We start from the raw sequence: 21,030 nt of genomic DNA, 5'->3' as shown, positions 1-21,030 counted from the left end.
CATTGTGCTCACTGACTACCACAGCAGTAGGATATTGTGCTCAGTGACTACCACAGCACTAGGATATTGTGCTCAGTGACTACCACAGCACTAGGATATTGTGCTCAGTGACTACCAGAGCACTAGGATATTGTGCTCAGTGACTACCACAGCACTGGGATATTGTGCTCAGTGACTACCACAGCACTGGCATATTGTGCTCAGTGACTACCACAGCATTGGGATATTGTGCATCTCTGATGCTGATCTCCAAGTCATTGTTGCCTCATTCGCCAGTACATAAGACACTCAAAACCTGCAAAGGAAAGGCCTGGCCTTCTGCAAATACAACACTCTCCACATATGAGATATTGCCAAAATGGAAAGAAAGTGGTTTACCGAGATGTTGCCTGGACTGGGGGCCCGAGTTACAAGCAGTGGTTGTGTAGACTAGGACGTTATTCCATGGGATGTAGGAGGCTGAGACGTGACCTGCAAAAGCTACATAAGACCATGGATTGTTGGGAGGTATAGACAGGGTGGAAGCACATAGTCATTTCCCTAAGGAGGGAGTAATAAAAAAAACAAGAAGGCATATGTTTGTTATAGGAGGTGAAAGATTTAAAAAGATCAAGAGGGACAGCTTCTTCATGCAAAAGGTGGTGTGTATTTGGAATGATCTGCCAGAAATTGCCATTGCCATTGAGGTGGGCACATTGTTATATTTATCTAAATACAGGACAGGAGAGGTTTTCAGGGCTAATGAGTCAAACACAGGCCGATAGGTCTAGCTCGCTGAGCAACACAGTTGTCATGGTCGAGTTGGGCCAAAACACCTATTTTCAAGCTGTATGCCTCTATAACTCTAACAATGTCCCCTGAAGAACAAGGACAGCTTCCTGAAGATTTATCAACACCTCCCACTGACAGTTATGGCCTCAGACCTGACACAAATCCCATGTTCTCCCAAGCAGTGGTGATCTCTGCTCCCTTCTGTGCTTCTGAGGCCTGCATCTTCTCAGCAAGGTCCTCAACAACTGGAAGGATGTCATTAATTTTGCCTTTGCAATATCTTCCAAATTCAAATTAGTATCATCCCTCTGGTTGACACCCCAGTCATGAGTCCCTGCTTATTCTTTGCCAGATTCTCTGTCCAATTAAAGGACCATTGGCAGATGCTTTACGTCAAGACTTGGTACCACTTGTTTCGGCTGCGTTTCCTTTGAGGTATTTATGATGTGGTCTTATCTCATCCCCCAAGAACAACTTTAATTAGTGGAACAACACCTAAGGTCACACCCAACCCAATGTATGAATATTTATTTTTCTATTTTTATGTAACCCACCGTATGTGAGCCTTTCCCACTATCCCGGTCCATCCAGGGTCTCTGTCCCTTAGTTCACCTCTCTCATCCATCCCTCCCCACAATATCCCCTCCACCACTCCTGTTTCACCCCTCCCTCCTCCCTTCACCTCTTTATGCCAACTATACACTCGGAGTCATGATTCAAACCATCAACCCTCCCTTTCCCTCCGACCACTGAGTTCCTCAAGCAGTTTACACCTTCCCTCTGCTGTCATTTATCGACCACTGCCAGCACGCAGTGTGCACTCTCCCCTCTCTGCGCTTCGTTCTTAGTAGACAGCAACTTCTCTCACGCGCTGCTCCCTCGGGATCAGCAGCGTCCTCTTTTGTAACTCCAAAGCCCCCTCTTTTCCTTCTCCCTTTCTTCACTGCGTGTTTGAGTTATATTCTGTCTGTTGTGTGCTTGCGATGACACTGTAAGCAAGTCTTTCATTCTCCCTTAGCTGTGCACATGACAGTACAGCTGATTCGACTTGACTAGGTCGGTTAGCCTTTGCAGTATTATTCTGATGGTATCAGCCAGTCTCTGTTAGTTTCCTCGGTTGTACTTGCCAAGGTCCACTCTCCACTTTCTTCTTTCTTCGTCAGCAGGAGGATGAGTATTTGGAATCAACAGATGAGAACCTGGTGCGAGGAAACTGGTCCTTGAAGACTGACTATGTGCTGTCAGTGGTCGGCTTCACTGTGGGACTGGGCAACCTCTGGCGTTTCCCTTACCTGGTGTACAAGAATGGAGGAGGTAAAACATGGGGTCCAGACAAGCCGAGTGTGTGTTCAAAGGGAACACAAAGGTATCTCCCTTTCTGAACTGAACACTCATCACAAGGTGGCAAACCTCAAAGGGATGACTAAGAATGCGGGTGGTTATAAACCCTATGTTGAGCTGTTGAAGTGATGGAAGGTGTCTTCACCTTGGGCCACTGATGATTGTACAGCTTCATTAATCTAGTTTTACAAGCAAGCTGTTTGTTCCCTGGAGGACACCCCCTCCCCGATAAACCAGCCTCAAAATTCATGTGAATCTAATACACAGATTTCCCATCCATCTAGTTATCCGGAGGAAGCAGTGCATTTGGGAGAACACCTGCTTCCTGCCTCCACTTCTGCCTCATCCGCACAGACTGATCGCACCTGGAATGTGTAGGCACGAGACTCAGTCCACAGATCTCTGGACAGAGCTTCGGTTGAAGCTGTGGGGTAGGCTGGGTGTATGCATCAGTGTTGAGAATGTTGTAATTCATATTGCAGTGCCCAATAACCCATCCCAGAGTGCTTCTGTAGATCCCCTGCCAGCCTCCTAGCTACTGGAGTTCACTATGTCCATGGTAATTTGAAACTGATACGTGTACACATTGAGCGGTTCCAGGCTGGGATCACATACACAGCTTCTCTCTGACACCCCTTTGAAGTGTACTCACATGTGCATAGTTTGGAGACTGTCCAGTGCAATTGGAAGTGAAACAGCGTTGCATGTTTCACAAATGACGAGGACTTGAGGATAGAAACCAGGTATTAAATGTGGTGATATTTGGTTGGATTTAATAAATACCAGTTTCATACTGATCACCCTGATGTCAATGCTGCTGTCTTACCCTTCTGTTCTCTGTTTTCCAGGGGCTTTCCTCATTCCCTACACAATCATGATGGCAATTGCCGGAGTGCCACTGGTCTTCCTGGAAACTGCTTTGGGACAATTTGCCAGCCTGGGACCTCTGGCAGTGTGGAAAGTTGTACCCATTCTACAAGGTTAATGTGTAGACAATACAACTGAGCTCTTTTAATCAGCATGTACCAGTAGGTCCAGTCTCTGACCCACGGACTTTCCAACTGCTGATCCCTTGCGGTGCTCTGCTATGATGAGTCTTTCAGTAGAGTGAATTATGCAGCCTTTGCACAGGGGAAGTTGCTCGAGAATTGTAATGTTGGCACAGCGTTCAGGAGCATCTTCATTTGCATTGAAATCTCAGGGCTGTAAAGGAGAGCACCTAGATTTTTAATTGTTATATTTCCCTAATGTTTTAAACATTTAAATATGTTTTAAATGTATTTAGATGATTTACATTTTTGTTAAAAACTTCATTACATTTTACATGTTTATTTTTAATTGTTTTGAATACTGGGACATCGTGAAGCATCTAAAGAACTGTTGTCTCTGACAGAGGGCAATGTTTTTCTGCCTGTCACAGCCGGCTTGTTGTTGGGGCTTGTTTTCCCCACTCATTTGACAGGAGGTCAGGAGGCACAAAGTCCTCCAGATGAAGAGGGGCTTATTGATGAACAAGGTCCTGCAGGTAAATAGGGCTCTGTCACTTCAGCCAATTCAGTCTCCATGGACAAAGCAGGTCTGTGGAGGGCTAATATGCACCTTTGGAAAGCTTAGGACATTATGTAAGTTCAGAAGCACAGCTGGGTATGGGATCTTTCAGATCATCAAACAACTCTGAGAATCCTGCATGTAATAACTACACCTATAGATCTCCATGGAAACAGTGACACATTATAAGAACCAAACTAAAACACCACAGATGCTGGAAAACTTACCTGAAAGCAGAAAATCCTGGAAACACTCAACAAGTCTGGCAGCATCTATAGAAGGAGAAACAGAGTTAATATTTAAGACTCCTGACCCAGTTAACTGTTTCTTTTCCCACATATTATGGAACATCCCCCCTCCAATCTTGTGCTGGCCTAGCCTCTGTAACTATCCAAATCAGGCACAGTCCCATGGTGCCCATCAGAACTGTCAAGGTACATTTACAGCCATTGGTAGTGACCAGTTTTGCAAAAGGGTTCTATAATGAGATGCCCAGTGCACCAGGACCACATCGCCCGTGTCAGGCAGGCACGAAACTCACTCATTCAGAAGTCAATTGAGTTTCAGTCCTCATCACATTTGCCTACAACATGGCAGCCATTAGCCAGGTGAGAATGGAAACAGTGAGATCTAGTGATGCCTAGCCAGGGAGATAGCACATCAGCAAAGTTAACAAGAGGCTAACATTAGATATCTAACCACAATGGTTATATAAACAACAGAAATAGTTAGATATAAACATAAGAGATTCTGTAAATGTTGGAAATCCAGAGTAACGCACACCCAATGTTGGAGGAAATCAACAGGTCAGGCAGTATTCATTCTTTGGGGTACTCCTCTGTTTTCATGGATGTTTGCAAAGAAAAAGAATTTCAGGGTGTATATTGTATACATTTCTCTGACATTAAAAGTACCTATTGAACCTATTTATGGAAATGAATAAGCAGTCAACATTTCGGGCTGAGACCCTTCTTTGGGACGGATAGCTAGACATAGTAGTTTATCTCACAACTTCTGAAAAGAGAGAACCAGATTTTTCATTCACTGCTATGAGCTGTCATCCACCAGAAATGTTGTCTATTTCTGCCTCAACAGGTGCAGCTTGATCTGCTGTGTATTTTCAGCTATTAATCTTTTCTTTCATTTCAGGTTTCTAGCATCTGCAGTAGTTTGCTTTTGTAGCCATATAACCAAGTTATCTCTTTGTTATCTTCCTGACCAGATGAAGATTAACCAGACTTTCTCCAACCATTGTGGAATAGAATCAAACAGGAGAAATAACTAGATTGAGAGACGTTCATCCTGTATCCCATCCTAGGCTATTTCTTCCAATATTCTTGCCAACATGACTGTGTTGGCTACTTGCAGTGTTAGGGGTTTATAAGCCACAGTGCCCACCTTTATGATGAAATGCCTCTGCTCAAAGCATTAACTGTCCATTTCTTTCCATAGATGCTGCCTGATCAGCTGAATTTCTTGAGCAGTTTATTTTGTTTTGCTGCTTATTATTAAAAAGCTTCAACTCTAGCAGTTGGCAATTCTATGAAAATAGTGTTTTACAAGGGAATGATATTGTGGTGCTCCAGGGGCTTGGTCGACAGTTCGCCCCAGCATTCCTAGTGGCCAGCATTACTTATCGTTTCTGTTTTGAAATGCGTTCGCTGTGTGCGTGTTGAACAGAGTTATGGTGAGATGTTCAAGTTCATCTATTTTTGTTCAGGCTACACGGTTATTCATTTGTGTGTTTGTGCGCCATCCTGACTGTAACCGGGATGCTTAATAACTACCTCCCCTGTCTGTATGTGACTGAGTTAGTTCTCTCCGAGCTATTGCACTCTGTCTGTTATTGTGCGTGTCACAAAATAAAAACAGCAGTTGAGATAAATTATCTCTTCTCATCTCTCATCATGGCCCAAATGCTCACCACATTGATGCCAGGAGCAGGATCAGAAATTGACAGCAAAATAAAATATTCTGGGAATGAAGGGGTTAACATATGAGGAGTATTTGGCAGCTTTGGGTCTGTACTCACTGGAATTTAGAGGAATTCCATTGAAATCGACTGAATGTTGAAAGGACTAGATAGGATGGATGTGGTGAGGGTGTTTCCTGTGGCAGTGGTATCCAGAACTAGAGGGCACAGCCTCAGAATGGAGGGGCAACCTGTTAGTACAGAGGTAAGGAGGAATTTTTTAAGCCAGAGAGTAGTGAATCAGTGGAATGCCCTGTCACAGCTTGTGGTGGAGGCCAAGTCCATGGGTATATTTAAGGTGGAAGTTAATTGTTTCCTGATTGGTCAGGGCATCAAAGGATATGATGAGAAGGCAGGTGTATGGGGTTGAGTGGGATCCGGGATCAGCCATGATGGAATGGCGGAGCAGACTTGATGGGCTGAATGGCCTAATTCTGCTCCTATGCCTTATGGTCTAATGACATTGGATGGAGCACCTTCAGACCCGAGGAATAAGTCGAGAATGGAGTAGTATGCCTCCTCCACACCCCTGGGCCGGGCTCCCGATGACAGGACGCCAACCTGGAGGGAGAATCTGGACACCGAGCATTGTGGCTTCCCACTGGATCCGAATGGGACGAGTCTACCAAGCTCCCCAACCCGGGGAGAGCGCATCACCTGCCTCCATCGCAGCCCACACCGGGGAGCTCAAGATACCACTGCCACAGGAGTTCAGGCAAGCAGCAGGAATCACCAACGCTACCTGAGCAAGAGGAAAACCAACGGGACTCGGCAATTGACGCCACAAGGTCCACCCTGAAGCTCCCCAGGTATAACAGTACCGGCTGCCTGGAGCCTTACCTGGTGCAAGCCAAACTTTCTATGTGGCTCAGCAGGTGGAGTCCCACCAAGATGGTGGTACACCTTGTCCTGGCACTGGAGGGCGATGCCCTGCGGGCCCTCCTCGACCTAACGCCGCTGAGCAGCATGACTACAAATGCCCTCGTAGCAGCGCCAGAGTGGCCTTTCAAGCAGAGGCCATCAGAGGAAGCAATGAGGCAACAACTGGGCAGCAGCCGGCGTCTTGTAGGAGAAATCCTAGGGATCTTTGCCACTGCTCAACGTGGCTAACCCCAGTTCCCTCCCACAGTCCACGAAAAGCTTGCTCTCCACACCTTTGTAAAGACGCTGGTACCAGAGCGCCATCGGCAACACGTTCGCCTGACATCACCATCATTGCTGGCCGACACGGTCACAGAGATTGAGGGGGACGAAACAATTTTAGCTCCCCCCCCCAAGGCGTTCTAGCATCACCCTGCACCAGCAGCATGTCACAGCCTAGCGCAGCCATTGGGAAATACCGAGTGGTTACAGTTGTTCGCTTGTGTGTTTGTGTGCCACCCTGAGTGTAATCAAGGTGTTTAATAATCACCTCCCTGTCTGTATGTGATTGAGTTGGTTCTCATCGAGCTATTGCACTCTGTCTGTCATTGTGCTTGTTGCAATAAAAACAACAAGCCCAGTTGAGATAAATGAGCTCTTCTCGTCTGTGGTCAAATTCTCATCACAATATGCATAATAGTTCTGTCATTCCCAGCAGACGTCACTGTTGGCCATTCAGTCGACTCTTCAGAGGATTCAAGAAAAGAGAAACTTTCCTTATTTCAGTCTACTGTCACCTAGATTCATGCTCCTTTTTGTCTTTTAGTTGATTTTAACGATCGGCTTCTCCTTACACTTTTCCTGAGAGGCAAATACTCCAGCATGTCCCTGGCACATACCATCAGCCTGAGCTTAGGGCTGGTCCTTATGTCTGATTGATGTTTATTGCCTTCATTCACAGGAAAGTTTCTGTTCCCATCAGGACCAGGCTCAGGGGGACAGTATTTACCATTGACCTATTCCAGCAGAGAGGCCTCCCTCTCATGAGCTGCAGGGCTAGATCTACAGCAGTATTCTCTGATAGTGTGGGACCATTGCACTGACACAGGCAGTCAGCTGTACTCTTGTGATTGCAGATTTAATTTCCATACCAGAGCCTCAGAGAGGTGTGTTTAGCTGTAGTACTGAGGGAGTGCCGTGCTCTCTGGGGTGGTGTACCTCAGATGAACAATTGCACTCTGAGCCTGCCCCAGTCTGTGTCATGATGGTACAGGTGGCTGGGCAACTTCCTGCTCTATACCCTTCTTTCAAACACCATCAGTGAGAAAGATTATCTGTAATGTATGTGCTCTTTTATAGGTTTTATTTAGTTGAGAACCTGTAGCAGTATATATTGCAAATTAACTACACTTCAATTGTTGCAAGAAGCTTTTTGATGTCATACTAACGTAAAAAGAGCTACTTAGGTGCAAGTGTCTGAAAACTTACAGACCACATTGGTGCCAATCTCATTCATAAGGTGGTGAATACTTAGTTCTAACATACTTCTCTCTGTGTGTGGTTGAAGGTTTGGGGATCCTGTCATTTATTTTATCAGTACTTCAAAGCATCTACTACAGCATCATCATCAGCTACAGCCTGTTCTACCTGTTCTCCTCCTTCCAATACCCCCTGCCATGGGACAACTGTTCCAGCTGGTCGGATAAAAATGTATCCTGTGCCAGAGGTAATGTATATATTAACTGTTAGACACGTCTGCTCGATATAGGATATCGAACATAGAGCATGGAATAGTAAGCACAAGGCAGGACCTTGTCTGCACCAACCATGATGCCAATCTCATCTGGTGCACTCCTTCCATTTTCTGTCTGTTCATGTATCTGTTTAAATGTTTGTTAAATGCTGCCAACATACTTCCTTCCACCATCTCCCCTAGGCACTGACATCTCTCTGTGTAAAAATTCTTGCATATCTCCTTTAAACTGTCTCCATCTAAGCTAAACTGGTATCTTCTACTATTTGACATTTCCACCTGGAATAGAGACTGACTACCTTTCTTGTGCCTCTTAAAATTTGTACACTTTTATCAGGTCTCCCTTCAGTCTCTGATGCTCAAAAGTAATTTAAAAAAACAATCCAAGTTTGTCCAAACTCTGCCTTTAGGTAAACTCTTCAATCTGAATAATTGGTCTGAAGGGCTGTTCTGTGCTACAGTTCTCCATGTTTCTACAATCCTATGCCAGACCCAGATGAGACAGAGATCTGTGTTCAATCCTGAGCTCCAGTGCTGTCTGTGTGGCGTTTGCATGTTCTCCCCGTGACCATGTAGGATTCTACCAAGTGCTTCAATTTCCTCCCACATTCCAGCAATGTGCTAGCCAGTAATCGGCTGGCGTAAATTGCCCCTTGTGTATAGATGAATGGATGAGACTGACATAGGGGAGTTGTCTCACTGTATCTGCTCGGACATGGAGAGAATCAAAGTGGGATTGATTAGAAGTGTTGATCATGGGTGTTTTGATGGTCAGCGTGGGTCACTGAGCTGAAGGGCTATTTTCAGTGCTGTTGATCCATGTTGGAGTTCTCTATGATTCTTTGATGAAGTAAAACTATCCTCCGTGGCCACTTTATCAGGCACACATGTACACCTGCTCGTTAATGTAAATATCTAATCAGCCAATCATGTGGCAGCAGCTCAATGCATAAAAGCTTTCAGAGGTTCAAAGGGTTCATTTGGTGTTTGCACCAAACATCTGAATGGGGAAGAAATGTGATCTAAGTGACTTTGACGGTGGAATCATTGTTGGTGCCAGATGATGTGACCTGAATATCTCAGGAACTGCTGATGTCCTGGTTTCACACACAACAGTCATGAGCATTTACAAAGAATGGTGCAAAAAAAAAACACATCCAGAGAGTGGCGGCTTTGTGGGCAAAATCACCTTGATAACGAGAGAGGGCAGAGGAGAATGGCCAGACTGATTCAAACTGACTGGAAGGCACCAGTAATGATCATGCTTTATAAGACTAGTGTGCAGAACGCCCTTTAAGTGGATGGTCTACTGCAGCAGAAGACCATGACATACACTCAGTGGCCACTGTATTAGGTACAGGAGGTATAACTCTAGGATAGTCTGATGAATCTTTTTGACAGTTCCAACACATAATGGTGATTAGGTACAGTTACATGTTTGGCCTTCTTGATATCTAACTCAGTTCAACTTCATAGTTAAACAGAAAGTGCAAACCATTCACGATTGGCATTTCCGGGAGGATCTCACTGATGTGAAAATGGAATAGTGTGTTGCTTTAACAGGATGAACCCAGAGGAAGGAGCATGTAGTTATGATGAAACACATCAAAAAATTGTAATTCTACATGGTTAGTGTAGAGTTGGAGGATTCAAGGCCTAAGATGGATTTTGAATTCAATAGCCCTTGGATTCAGTTTCTTTACATAACTTCATTTCAGCTTTATGGGATGACATCAGACCTGTAGAGGCTGAGGAGAGGGAATTGGTTTCATTAGGTGACCTTTGATGTCACCTTTTGGTGGGATCAACATTGTTAGTGAGGATTATGGTGGGGGGGTTATATGGGAGGCAGGGTTTGAGGGTCGGCACAACAATGTGGGCCGAAGGGCCTGTACTGTGCTGTACTCTATGTTCTATGTTCTATTATAGATAACACTCATTAACAGATGTTGAAAACAATGAGAAATTTCAAAAGGATGAAAAATATGCAACATTTTTATGAGTATTTGTATCTTTGATTTCAGTGTAAGAAATTGAAACAATGGGCTATTCATCTCGTTGTGTCTGCTCTGTCACTTATGGACTCACAGAGCCCCACAGCACAGAAACAGACCCTTCAGCCTATTTAGTCTGTTCCAAACTATTAACCTCTCTTGTCCCATCCAAGCTGAACCCAGACTATAGCTCTCCATACCCTTCCCATCCTTGTACCAATGCAAATTTCACTGAAGTATTGAAATCAGACCCGCATTCACCATTTCGCCAGCAGCTCATTCCACACTCTCACCACCCTCTGAGTGAAGAAGCTCCCCCTCATGTTCCCCTTAAATATTTCACCTTTCACCCTTAATCCATGACCACTAGTTCTAGTCTCACCCAACCTCAGTGGAAACAGCCTGCTTGCGTTTACTCTATCTATACCCTTCATAATTTTATACACTTCTGTCAAATCTCCCTCAATCTTTGATGCTATAGGCATAAAGTCCTAACCTGTTCAACTTTGCCTTATAACTGGAAACATCTTTGTAAATTTTCTCTGCACTCTTTCAATATTATTAATGTCTTTCCTATAGGCAGGTGACCAAATCTGCACACAACACTCCAAATTAGGTTCTAACAATGTCTTATACAACTTCGATATAACATCTCAACTCCTGCACTCAATACTTTGATTGATGAAGACCCATGTGCCAAGGTTTCTTTATAACCATATCTACCCGTGACATCATTTTCAATGAATTACAGATCTTTATTTCCAGATCCCTCTGTTCTACCAAACCACTCTGTGATTTATTGCTCTCTGTCTAGGTCCTACTCTGGTTTGTCCTGCCAAATTGCAACACCTCACACTTGTCTGAATTAAATTTCATCTGCCATTCTTCCAGCTCTTTGCGAGCTTTCATAGTCTTCCTTGCTGTCCACTACAACCCCGGTCTTGGTGTCATCACAAATTTGCTGATCGAGTTAACCACATTATCATTCAGATCACTGATACAGATGACAAACCACAACAGATCCCTGCAGCACACTACTAGTCACAGGCCACCAGTCACTAAGGCAACCATCTACTACCACTCTCTGGCTTCCCCAGTGAATACCTAATCCAATTTATTGCTTTATTTTGAAAGACAAGTGAGTGAACCTTCTTGACGAACCTACCATTTGTCACTTTGTGAAAGGCCTTGCTAAATTCCATGTAGACATTCTACTGCCTTGCCTCATCAACATTCCTGGTAACTTTCCTTGAAAGACTCTGCAAGATTGATTAGATATGATCTATCACGCATAATACCATGTTGCCTATTCCTAATCAGTCCCTGTCTATGCAAATACTAATTTATCTGGACTCTTAGAATACCTTCCAGTAGCTTTCCTATAAATAATTTAGTGAGATTATGGTTGCTTGCCTACCTACACTAGCTCATATCCTCTGTTTCAATAAATATCTGAAAATCTTTGATGTCTGAAATATAGTATCAATATTGGACAAGCTAAAGATTCGCTAAGTGTAGGATTGTGATTTTGTTCCTTACATGTCATTCACAGTGAACAGAGCTCTTCTCAGCTGAAGATAACAGGTGCAGTTAGAATTTGCTTTAAATGTTTGACTAGAATGACAAGTAGCTTCCTGCAAATGCTGCTGATATCAATTTGGTCAGTGTGTTTAGAAATTAATTATACTGGAAATATAATGCAGGAGAAACATCCTGGGACTCTTTGGCAACGACAGTTGTACCGGTGGTTCAGAAAGGCAGCTCGCCACCACCATGGGCAGTAACTGCTAGCCTTGCTAGTGGTGTTAGTCAGAATATGACTAAGAAAGTGTGTTCTGGGTAGGAACACAATGTACTGAATGGCTTCTTACTGTGGGGCAGTTAAGCTGATACTCTTAAGCTCTTCTGTTTCAGAATTCATTTGCAATGTTTCTTTGCCAACTGGAGGCTACAAAATAATTCAAAACAAAACATGCGCCAATAGAATCACTACAAAGTCAGCAAGTGAAATCTACTGGGAGTGAGTATAAATAATGCAGCCACAGAGATTGCTCATTGGTGGATTTGAATATGCCATCTGATGAACGAATGGAGCAATATCCATATAGATCTGCGCTGAGATTCTGGTGGGGTTTGGGAGGATTGTCCTGGGCTTCCTCAAGAACTGGTGAGCCAGCATCCATAGAGTCACACAGCAAAGCCTTTAGCCCAACTTGTCAATACTGATCAACCTGCCTGAGATAGTCCCTTTTCCCTGCGTTTGAATCATATCCTTTTAAACCTTTCCAATCCATGTACCTGTCTAAATATCTCTTAAACGCTGTGATTGTACTTCCACTGTCAGTTTGTCCACTTGCTATGAGCCTCTGTGCTAACTTGTTGTCCCTCAGATATTGTTTAAATCTTAACCCCCCCATCTTAAATCCAGAAGCATAACATACCCAACTGGAGACTGGGACCCCAGTGAGCAGGGACGCATACTGATGAGTCGCAATGGGCCAGAGTTCAGGCAGTAAGCAGGAACATTTCATGTGCTGGAACTTTATCCTCCATTCCTCTTTTCCTGATGTTGGATGTGAATGGAACCTCTCCTGACCTCACATAAGAATATTATAAACAAAAGAAATTGGAGTGGGAGTCAGCCATCTGGTCCATTAAGCCTATTTTGCCCTTTCCCCATAACCCTAGATTTCACCACCATGCAAAAATCCATCAGATTGTGCCCTAATTTTATTCAATAACATAGCTATATTGCTCCCCTGGACAGAGAATTCAACAGATTCAGTACTCTCTGGGAAAACAGTTCCTCCTCATCTCTATTCTAAATATAATACCCCAAATCTTCAGGCTATTTTCCCTAGTTCTAGTCTTACCTACATACAAGTGGAAACAACTTCTGCCCCTATTTTATCCATCCCTTTCATAATTTTATATGTTTCTATAAGATCCCCTCTCATTCTTATGTATTCTGGTGAGTATAGTCTAAGGCATATCATCTCTTCTGATAGGCTAACCACTTCATGTCCGGAATAAACCTGGTGAATCTCCTCGGCGCTCCCTCCAACACCCATATATCTTTTTTCAAGTAAGCAGACCATAACTGCATGTCGTACTCCAGGTACACCCTTATCAGTACCCTGCACAGTTGCAGCATAACCTTCCTGCATTTAAATGTAAACTCTCTAACTATAAACGCCAACATTCCATTTGCCTTCCTAATATCCAATTACATTCGCAACCGAACCTTTTGTGATTCATGTATAAGCACTCCCAAGTCATTCAGTTTAATAGCATACTCCAATTTTTCACCACGCCCAGAGTTATCAAATGCTCCTCGCGTGATAAGCCTTTCAATCCCAGAATAATTTTTGTGACCCTTCTTTGAACTCTCTCCAGTGTCAGCACATCCTTTCTTAGAAAAAGGGCCTAAAACAGCTCACAATACTCCGAGTGAGGCCTCACCAGATTATAAACCCTCAACATTACATCTTTGCTTCTGTATTCTAGTCCTCTCAAAATGAATGCAAACATGGCATTTGCCTTCCTCACCACTGACTCAACCTGCAAATTAACCTTTGGTACCTCTGACACCTCTCACTCCCTGTCCCTGTCCATACAACAGAAGGTAAAAGACAGTTTCCTCTTGCATTCTATAGAAGGAGTTTTTCAGGAAGAAGCAATAGTAGACCTCCTCCTCGGGAACGTGTGTGCCAAGTAACAGAAGTGACAGTTGGGATGAACTCTGGGTCCAATGGCCACAGCATTTATTAGATTTTAAATAGTTATGGTAACAAAAACAAGAGCAAGTCTACAAGTTGGAGTGGAGTAGGGCCAACTTTGAGGGCATTTGGAAAGGTCAACTTGGTGACTCTAATTAAAAGCAAGAGGATGGTTTTTAAAAGGGTCAAATCAAGAGTCTAGGGCAGCCTATTTTTTTAAAGTAAAGGATAGGCATACTAAGTTCAGAGAACTTTAGCTGATGAGAGATATTGAGGCTCTGGTAATGAAAAAAAATGAAACATATGTTGGATAGCTATTCTGGATTGGGTGTTATGTAATGAACTGGAGAAGATTAGGGAGCTTAAGGTAAAAGAACCCTTAGGAGACAGTGATCATAATATGATTGACTTCAACTTGAAATTTGATGGGGAGAAAGTCTGTTGCCACAGTATGTCAATGGACTAAAGAAAATTATAGTGGTATGAGAGAGGATTTGGCCAAATGAAATTGGAAAGAAGTGTTGGCAGGGATGACAGCAGAGCAGCAATGGTGTGAGTTTCTGGGAAAAATTAGGAAGGGGCATGATAGATGTATTCCAAAGCTGAAGAAATACTCAAATAGCAAAATAGTACATTCATGCATGACAAAGGAAGTCAAACCTAATATAAAAGCAAAAGAGAGCAAATTCGTAGGAAAACAGAGGATTGGGAAGCTTTTAAAAACCTAGAGAGAATAACTAAAAGAATCATTAGGAGAGAAAAGATGAAATATGAAAACAAGTTAGCAAACAGTATCGAAGCATGTTCAAATATATAAAAAATAAAAGAGAGGAGAGAGTGGATATAGGACTGCCAGAAAATGAGACCAGAGAAATGATAACGGGAGACAAGGAGATGGCAGATGAACTAAATGAGTATTTTATATCAGTCTTCACTGTAGAAGACACTGGCAGTGTGCCAGGTGTTGAAGGGTGTGAGGGAAGAGAAGTGAGTGCAATTACTATTACAAGAAAGAAGGTGTTCATAAAGCTAAAGGACCTAGGGGTATACAAGTCTCCTGGAGCAGAGGAACTGCACCCTAGGGTTCTGAAAAAGGTAGTGGTAGAGATGGTGGAGGCATTAATAAATATCTTTCAAAAATCATTGGACTCTGGCATGGAGCCAGAGCACAGGCAAATAACAAATGTCACTCCACTCTTTAAGAAAGGATGAAAACAGCAGAAGGGAAATTATAGACCAGTTAGCCTGACCTCAGTGGTTGGGAAGATGTTGGAGTCAATTGTTACGGACGAGGTGATGGAGTATTTGGTGACACAGGACAAGATAGGACAAAGTCAGCACGGTTTCCTTAAGGGAAAATCTTGCCTGGTGAACCGGTTAGAATTTGAGGAGATTACAAGTAGGATAGATAAAGGGGATGCAGTGGATTTTGTATATCTGGACTTTCAGAGGGCCTTTGACAAGGAGCTACACATAAGGCTGCTTACCAAGTTAAGAGCCCATGGTATTACAGGAAAATTACTGGCATGGTTAGAACATTGGCTGATTGGTAGGAGGCAGCAAGTGGGAATAAAAGGATTCTTTTTTGGTTGGCTGCCAAGGACTAGTGGTGTTCTGCAGGGGTCGGTGTTGGGACCACTTCTTTTTATGCTGTATATAAATGATTTAGATGATGGAATAGATGGCTTTGTTGCCAAGTTTGCGAATGATACGAAGATTCATGGAGGGGCAGGTAGTGTTGAGGAAATAGGTAGGATGCAGAAGGACTCAGACAGATTAGGAGAATGGGCAAGAAAGTAGCAAATGAAATACAATGTTGGAAAATGCATGGTTGTGCTCTTTGGTAGAAGAAATAAATGTGTAGACTATTTAAAAAAATGGGAAGAAGATCCAAAAATCTGAGATGCAAAGGGGCTTGGATGTCCATGTGCAGAACACTCTAAAGGTTAACTTGCAGGCAGAGTCAGTGGTAAGGAAGTCAAATGCAATGTTAGCATTCATTTCAAGAGGTCTAGAATACAAGAGCAAGGGTATGATGCTGAGGCCTTATGAGGCACTGGTGAGCCCTCGAGTATTATGAACAGTTTTGGGCTCTTCATCTTCAAAAAGATGTGCTGGCATTGGAGAGGGTCCAGAGGAGGTTCACAAAGATGATTCTGGGAATGAAAGGATTATCACACAAAGAATGTTTGATAGCTCTGGGTCTGTATTCATTGCAATTTAGAAGGATGGGGGGGAATCTCATTGAAACCTTTTGAATGTTGAAAGGCCTAGACAGAGTAGATGTGGAAAGGATGTTTCCCATGGTGGGGGAGTCTAGGACAAGAGAGCACAGGTTCAGGATAGATTGGCATCCATTTAAAACAGAGATGCAGAGAAATTTCTTTAGCCAGAAGGTGGTGAATTTATGGAATTTATTGCCACAGGCAGCTGTGGAGGCTAGGTCATTGTGTGTATTTAAATCAGACCTTGATAGGTTCTTGATTGGACACGGCTTCATAGGTTACAAGGAGAATGTCGTGGAGTGGGGCTGTGGAGGGCAAAAATAGATTAGTCATGATCAAATGGCAGAGCAGACTTGATGGGCCAAATGGCCTAATTCTGCTTCTATGTCTTATGGTCTTATATATTGCATCTGTGTTCAAATCAATCCCTCAAATATAAAAATGTTTATGACAAGGCTTAAGAAGGAAATTAGGAGGGTAAAAAGAGGGTATGAGATGGTTTTGGCAAGTAGGGTGCAAGGTGATCCCTATTATATTACTAGTAACAGGATGAATAAGGAGAGACTACATCCTGTTGAAGACCATCAGGTCCACCTATTTGTGCAGACTCAGGAGATATCTAAGGCTTTTAATGCCTTTTTTCCCCCATGGTGTTTATTAAGGACAATACTGTAGCTAGACTTGTCGTGCTGTAACAAGTAATTAAGTCTTGGATAATTTGCATATTATGAGGAAAGTGATATTTGCAGCCTTGAAGTGTATTAGAGTGGACAGACCTCCAGGATATGGCCATGTGTATCCCTAAATCTTATGGAAGTCCAGAGAAGAACCCTGGAGGCTTTTGCAGAGATAGTTGTTTCATCATGAGCAACTGGAAAGTTCCAGAAAACTGAAGGGTGACTAATGTTCCATTGTTCAAGAAGAATGACAAGGACCAGTCAGACACTATAGGCTGGTGAATCTGAACTCAGTTGTATGGATATTACCGTGGAGGGGGAAGCAGAATTCTGAGCAACAAGGTCTACCAACACTTGGGTAGTTAAGGCCATTGTTTTGTATATGGACAAGTATTTTGGAGTTTTTCAAACAGATACCTAAAGGAATAGATGAAGGTAGGGCAGTGGCCATTGTTTACATGTGCTTCAGTAAAGACTTTGACAAAGTCCTACATGGCAGTCTGATGCGAAAGGTTAGGTCACATGGGATTGAGGAGGAGTTAGGTTCAGAGTCCAGGTTGGAAGAATAGGTTAGGTTAAATCCAACTTTTAAACTACACAGAAGAAGGGGAGGCATGTGTAGCTTGTAAAGTGTAAGCTGTTCGCAAGACCATCCAGCCTTCTCCACAAACCTCCTTCCCACCCCCCAGTTTCAACTGGCTCGAGTAGGAATTGTGTATCAGTAGCATTCCTCCAGAGAAATATCCTGGAAGGCAATGCCAAAGGGTGTTCCAATGTTGGCCAGTCCTTAGACCCAGGGTCTTCCCTGCTTTCACTGGCTAGGTGAGATTATCCTGTCTTAGTCATCTGCCTACCACTCTCTGACAAACGCATATTATCTGCTCTACTCCAGTTCCAATGCACATTTGATTGGCTCACAAAGAACGAACAAGAATGAATTACATTTACCTTTATGTTTAGTTCCTTGCTGACATATTATTCCATTTCTAGTTTCCTCTTGCAAATTAACTCTTGAGTAAGTGAATGCATCCAATTCTCCCTCATCCTAAAGTTTTTTGTCTTCATTTAGTGAGAAAGTTTTACGACGCTCACCTTCAATCAGTCATACTGGAAACTTAAACTGGGATTTGGCCCTTTGCCTCCTCCTAGCCTGGCTGATCGTTTTTGTCGCAGTTTCTAAAGGAATCAAATCTTCAGGAAAGGTAACTTTAGTCTGAAGGTCCTTACATGGAATTTTTTTCTTGAACTGAGCTGAAGGAAAGATGTACTAGAAGACAAGGTGAACCGTTGTGACGAGACCGATAGACAGCCACCATATTTTGTAGTGGCTTGTGGTCAGGAAGTAGAAGGCTGCAGTCAATCAACTAGTCTGCAGTCAAAGGTCAGGGATGGAGGTACCTGGTCCAAGGTAGATAATCCCTCATTAGCAAAGAGGTGAGAGGTTACCAGGGGTTGACAGGGACCTGTAATATGAGTTACGGTCAGAGCAGCTCTGGTTTTGTTGCATGGTGAAGCAGGATTGAGGCGTAGAGTGCATCTGACACTAATTTATTTTTACAAATAAGTATGTATCTTTGTTGGTAGAAAATAGGGAAATGAAATTAAGTGAGGTAATGTGTTTTGCAAGGACAAATAAGGCAAGACAATATACAAAACAATTTATAATAGGATACTGAAAGGTTACAAGGACAGTTAGGTTTGGACTGCAAATCCAAGTTAATATGATTAGAAAGCAAAACAAACTCAGAAAATCTGGAATAAAACTCCAAGCAGTTTCAAACTCTTGGGAGTACATATCATACACAACATCTCATGGCTCCAGAACACATCCTACACAGTCAAGGAAGCTCACCAATGCCTCTACTTCCTGGGGAGGCTGAAGGGAGCTGGAATTTACTGACATCCTTCTACCGATGCAGAGTAGAGAGCATCCTAGCAATCACTGCTTGGTGTGAATCCTGCACCGTAGCGGACACGCAGGCAGTCAAAATGCTTGACGTATCATTGGCACCAGTTTACCTGCCATCAAGGACATGTATACAGCAAATTGCCGGGAAAGGGCAAGTAACATCATGAAGGATTCCACACAGCCTGCTCATTGAATTTTTATACAACTCTCATTAGAGAGGAGGCTACGTAGCATCCTTACGATACCATCAGGCTCAAAAACGGTTACCTTCCCCAAGCAGTAATGCTGATCAAAACCTCCACCACCTAACTCCACCACTAATTTATTATCTCCCATAATGTCACTTTATGTGCATATAATCAATCTACAGTATTTATTATAAGCTATCTTATGTATTTATATTTATTATTATTATTATTATTATTATCATTATCATCATCATCATCATTGTGTTCTTTATCAGATCCAGAATAACATTCTGCTGACACTTATGTACAGGAATTCACATTAAACAATCTTGAATCTTGAATCCTGAATTAAAATAGAAAATGCTGGAAATACTCGGGTCAGGCAGCAACTATGGAGAGAGAACAGAGTTAACATTTCATAATAATGCTCTTTCATCACAACTATATGAGAAAGAAATCAAGAGAACCAAGTCTTTAAAAAAACATCTCAGTGAGTTTGGAGATTCTTAAGAAGTCTTTCTGCATTGAATTGGTCTGTGGGCAAGGAGTATGAGAAGATAAAGTGGGGCACATTACAAAAGGTGGATTTAAAGAAAGATTTGAATGAAATATCATTGATCTGAAATGTGTTTCTCCCTCTACAGATGTCCCTCTCCTGTTGACTATTTCCAAGACTTTCTGTTTTAACTTCAGGTCATTACGTACCCTTGATTGTCATACCATAGAACACAGGGATCAGGAAAGACATGCTAGACCTGTATAGAACATGAGCTAGGTCACAGATTTAGGATCTTGTGTAAAGTTCAGGAAGCAACAGGTAGGGAGGATGTGATAATGTGTGAGATTCTGGGGATGAGGCTTATGAGAGAGACTGTCTGGAATGGGAATTTCCAACCCTTTTTTATACCATGGAGCCCTACCATTAACAAATGAGTCCATGGACCACAGGTTGGAAACCCCTGCTCGAGAATGCATTTGCTTCCTTAGAAATCAAACAACTCAAGTGCTTGTTAACATGAGCTGTATAAAATTATAAGATGCTTCACATGATAAACAAGAAAAATCAAGCTTCATTCCTAAGGACAGAAATAACTTGGGGCAAGTAATGGTAGAGGTATTTGACTCAGTGAAAGGTGGGGCCTGGAAATATCAGTCTGAAAGGGAGATGGTGGCAGAGACCCTCATCACATTGAGCAGTTCCATAAGTGAAGAATCATACACATGACAATGGTCGAGTTGGAAAGTACCATTAAACTAAAGTTCTTACTTCTGCCCTTCATGGCCTCTTGCTGTGCTATAGATGCCATGATTTTATGAGATATTGATAAATGAGCATTGGCTTGTGGAGAGTGATATTGGCGGTGAAGTTTCAGCCAATTCTGGCCACAGTTGATCATCGCCACCGCTGATCACCCCAATAATGTGCCACATGGTGCCTACAGGAGTCCACACATGTTCACATCTGCATTGGGAGCCCCAGATGCTGTAAATGGCATCCCGAGCCAGGTAGCTCCTGACATTCCATCATTTCTTCAATGCACTGCTGTCTGAAAACTGATGAGAAAAATACTCAAAATGAAGATTAATCAAACATTCAAATGTTGTATAAAAGCAGAAATGCTCAAAATTCCTAGGAGATTAAGAAGCAGGGGAGAGAAACAAATAATAAGACCATAAAATATAGGAGCAGAATTAGGCCATTGGGCCCATTGAGTCTGCTCTGCCATTTCATCATGTGTGATGCATTATTCCTCTCAGTTCCATTCTCCTGCCATCTCCCCATATCCTTTCATACATGGATCAATCGAGAATCTATCAACCTCTGCCTTAAATATACATAAAGAGTTGGCCTCCACAGCAGTCTGTGGCAACGAATTCCACAGATCCGCCACTCTCTGGCAAAAGAAATTCCTCCTCATCTCTGTTCCAAAGGGACACCCCTCTATTTTGAGCCTGTGTCCTCTAGTCCTAGACTTTCCCACTATAGGAAAGATCCTCTCCACATCTACTTTATCGAGGCCTTTCACTGTTCAATAACTTTCCATTAGGTCACCCCTCATTCTTCTGAATTT

At 42.9% G+C, this 21,030-nt stretch overlaps 1 protein-coding gene across 1 annotated transcript in view; it reads left to right on the top strand.

Annotated features, from left to right (window-relative positions):
- The first annotated feature begins 741 nt into the window (after positions 1 to 741).
- The window catches only part of LOC140203694 (sodium- and chloride-dependent neutral and basic amino acid transporter B(0+)-like), a 55,422-nt gene continuing 35,133 nt past the window's right edge, over positions 742 to 21,030 (top strand). Inside the window, exons 1-6 of the mRNA XM_072269740.1 lie at positions 742 to 828; positions 1,935 to 2,085; positions 2,961 to 3,092; positions 8,061 to 8,210; positions 12,188 to 12,260; positions 17,931 to 18,063. Of these exons, the coding sequence (XP_072125841.1) occupies positions 742 to 828; positions 1,935 to 2,085; positions 2,961 to 3,092; positions 8,061 to 8,210; positions 12,188 to 12,260; positions 17,931 to 18,063 (726 nt within the window). The remainder of the gene's footprint in view (positions 829 to 1,934; positions 2,086 to 2,960; positions 3,093 to 8,060; positions 8,211 to 12,187; positions 12,261 to 17,930; positions 18,064 to 21,030) is intronic.

Source organism: Mobula birostris, chromosome 10, assembly GCF_030028105.1.
Source record: "Mobula birostris isolate sMobBir1 chromosome 10, sMobBir1.hap1, whole genome shotgun sequence".
Taxonomy (NCBI): domain Eukaryota; kingdom Metazoa; phylum Chordata; class Chondrichthyes; order Myliobatiformes; family Myliobatidae; genus Mobula; species Mobula birostris.
Note: the sequence above shows the minus strand (reverse complement) of the source record. Positions and strands in the feature narration are given on the sequence as shown.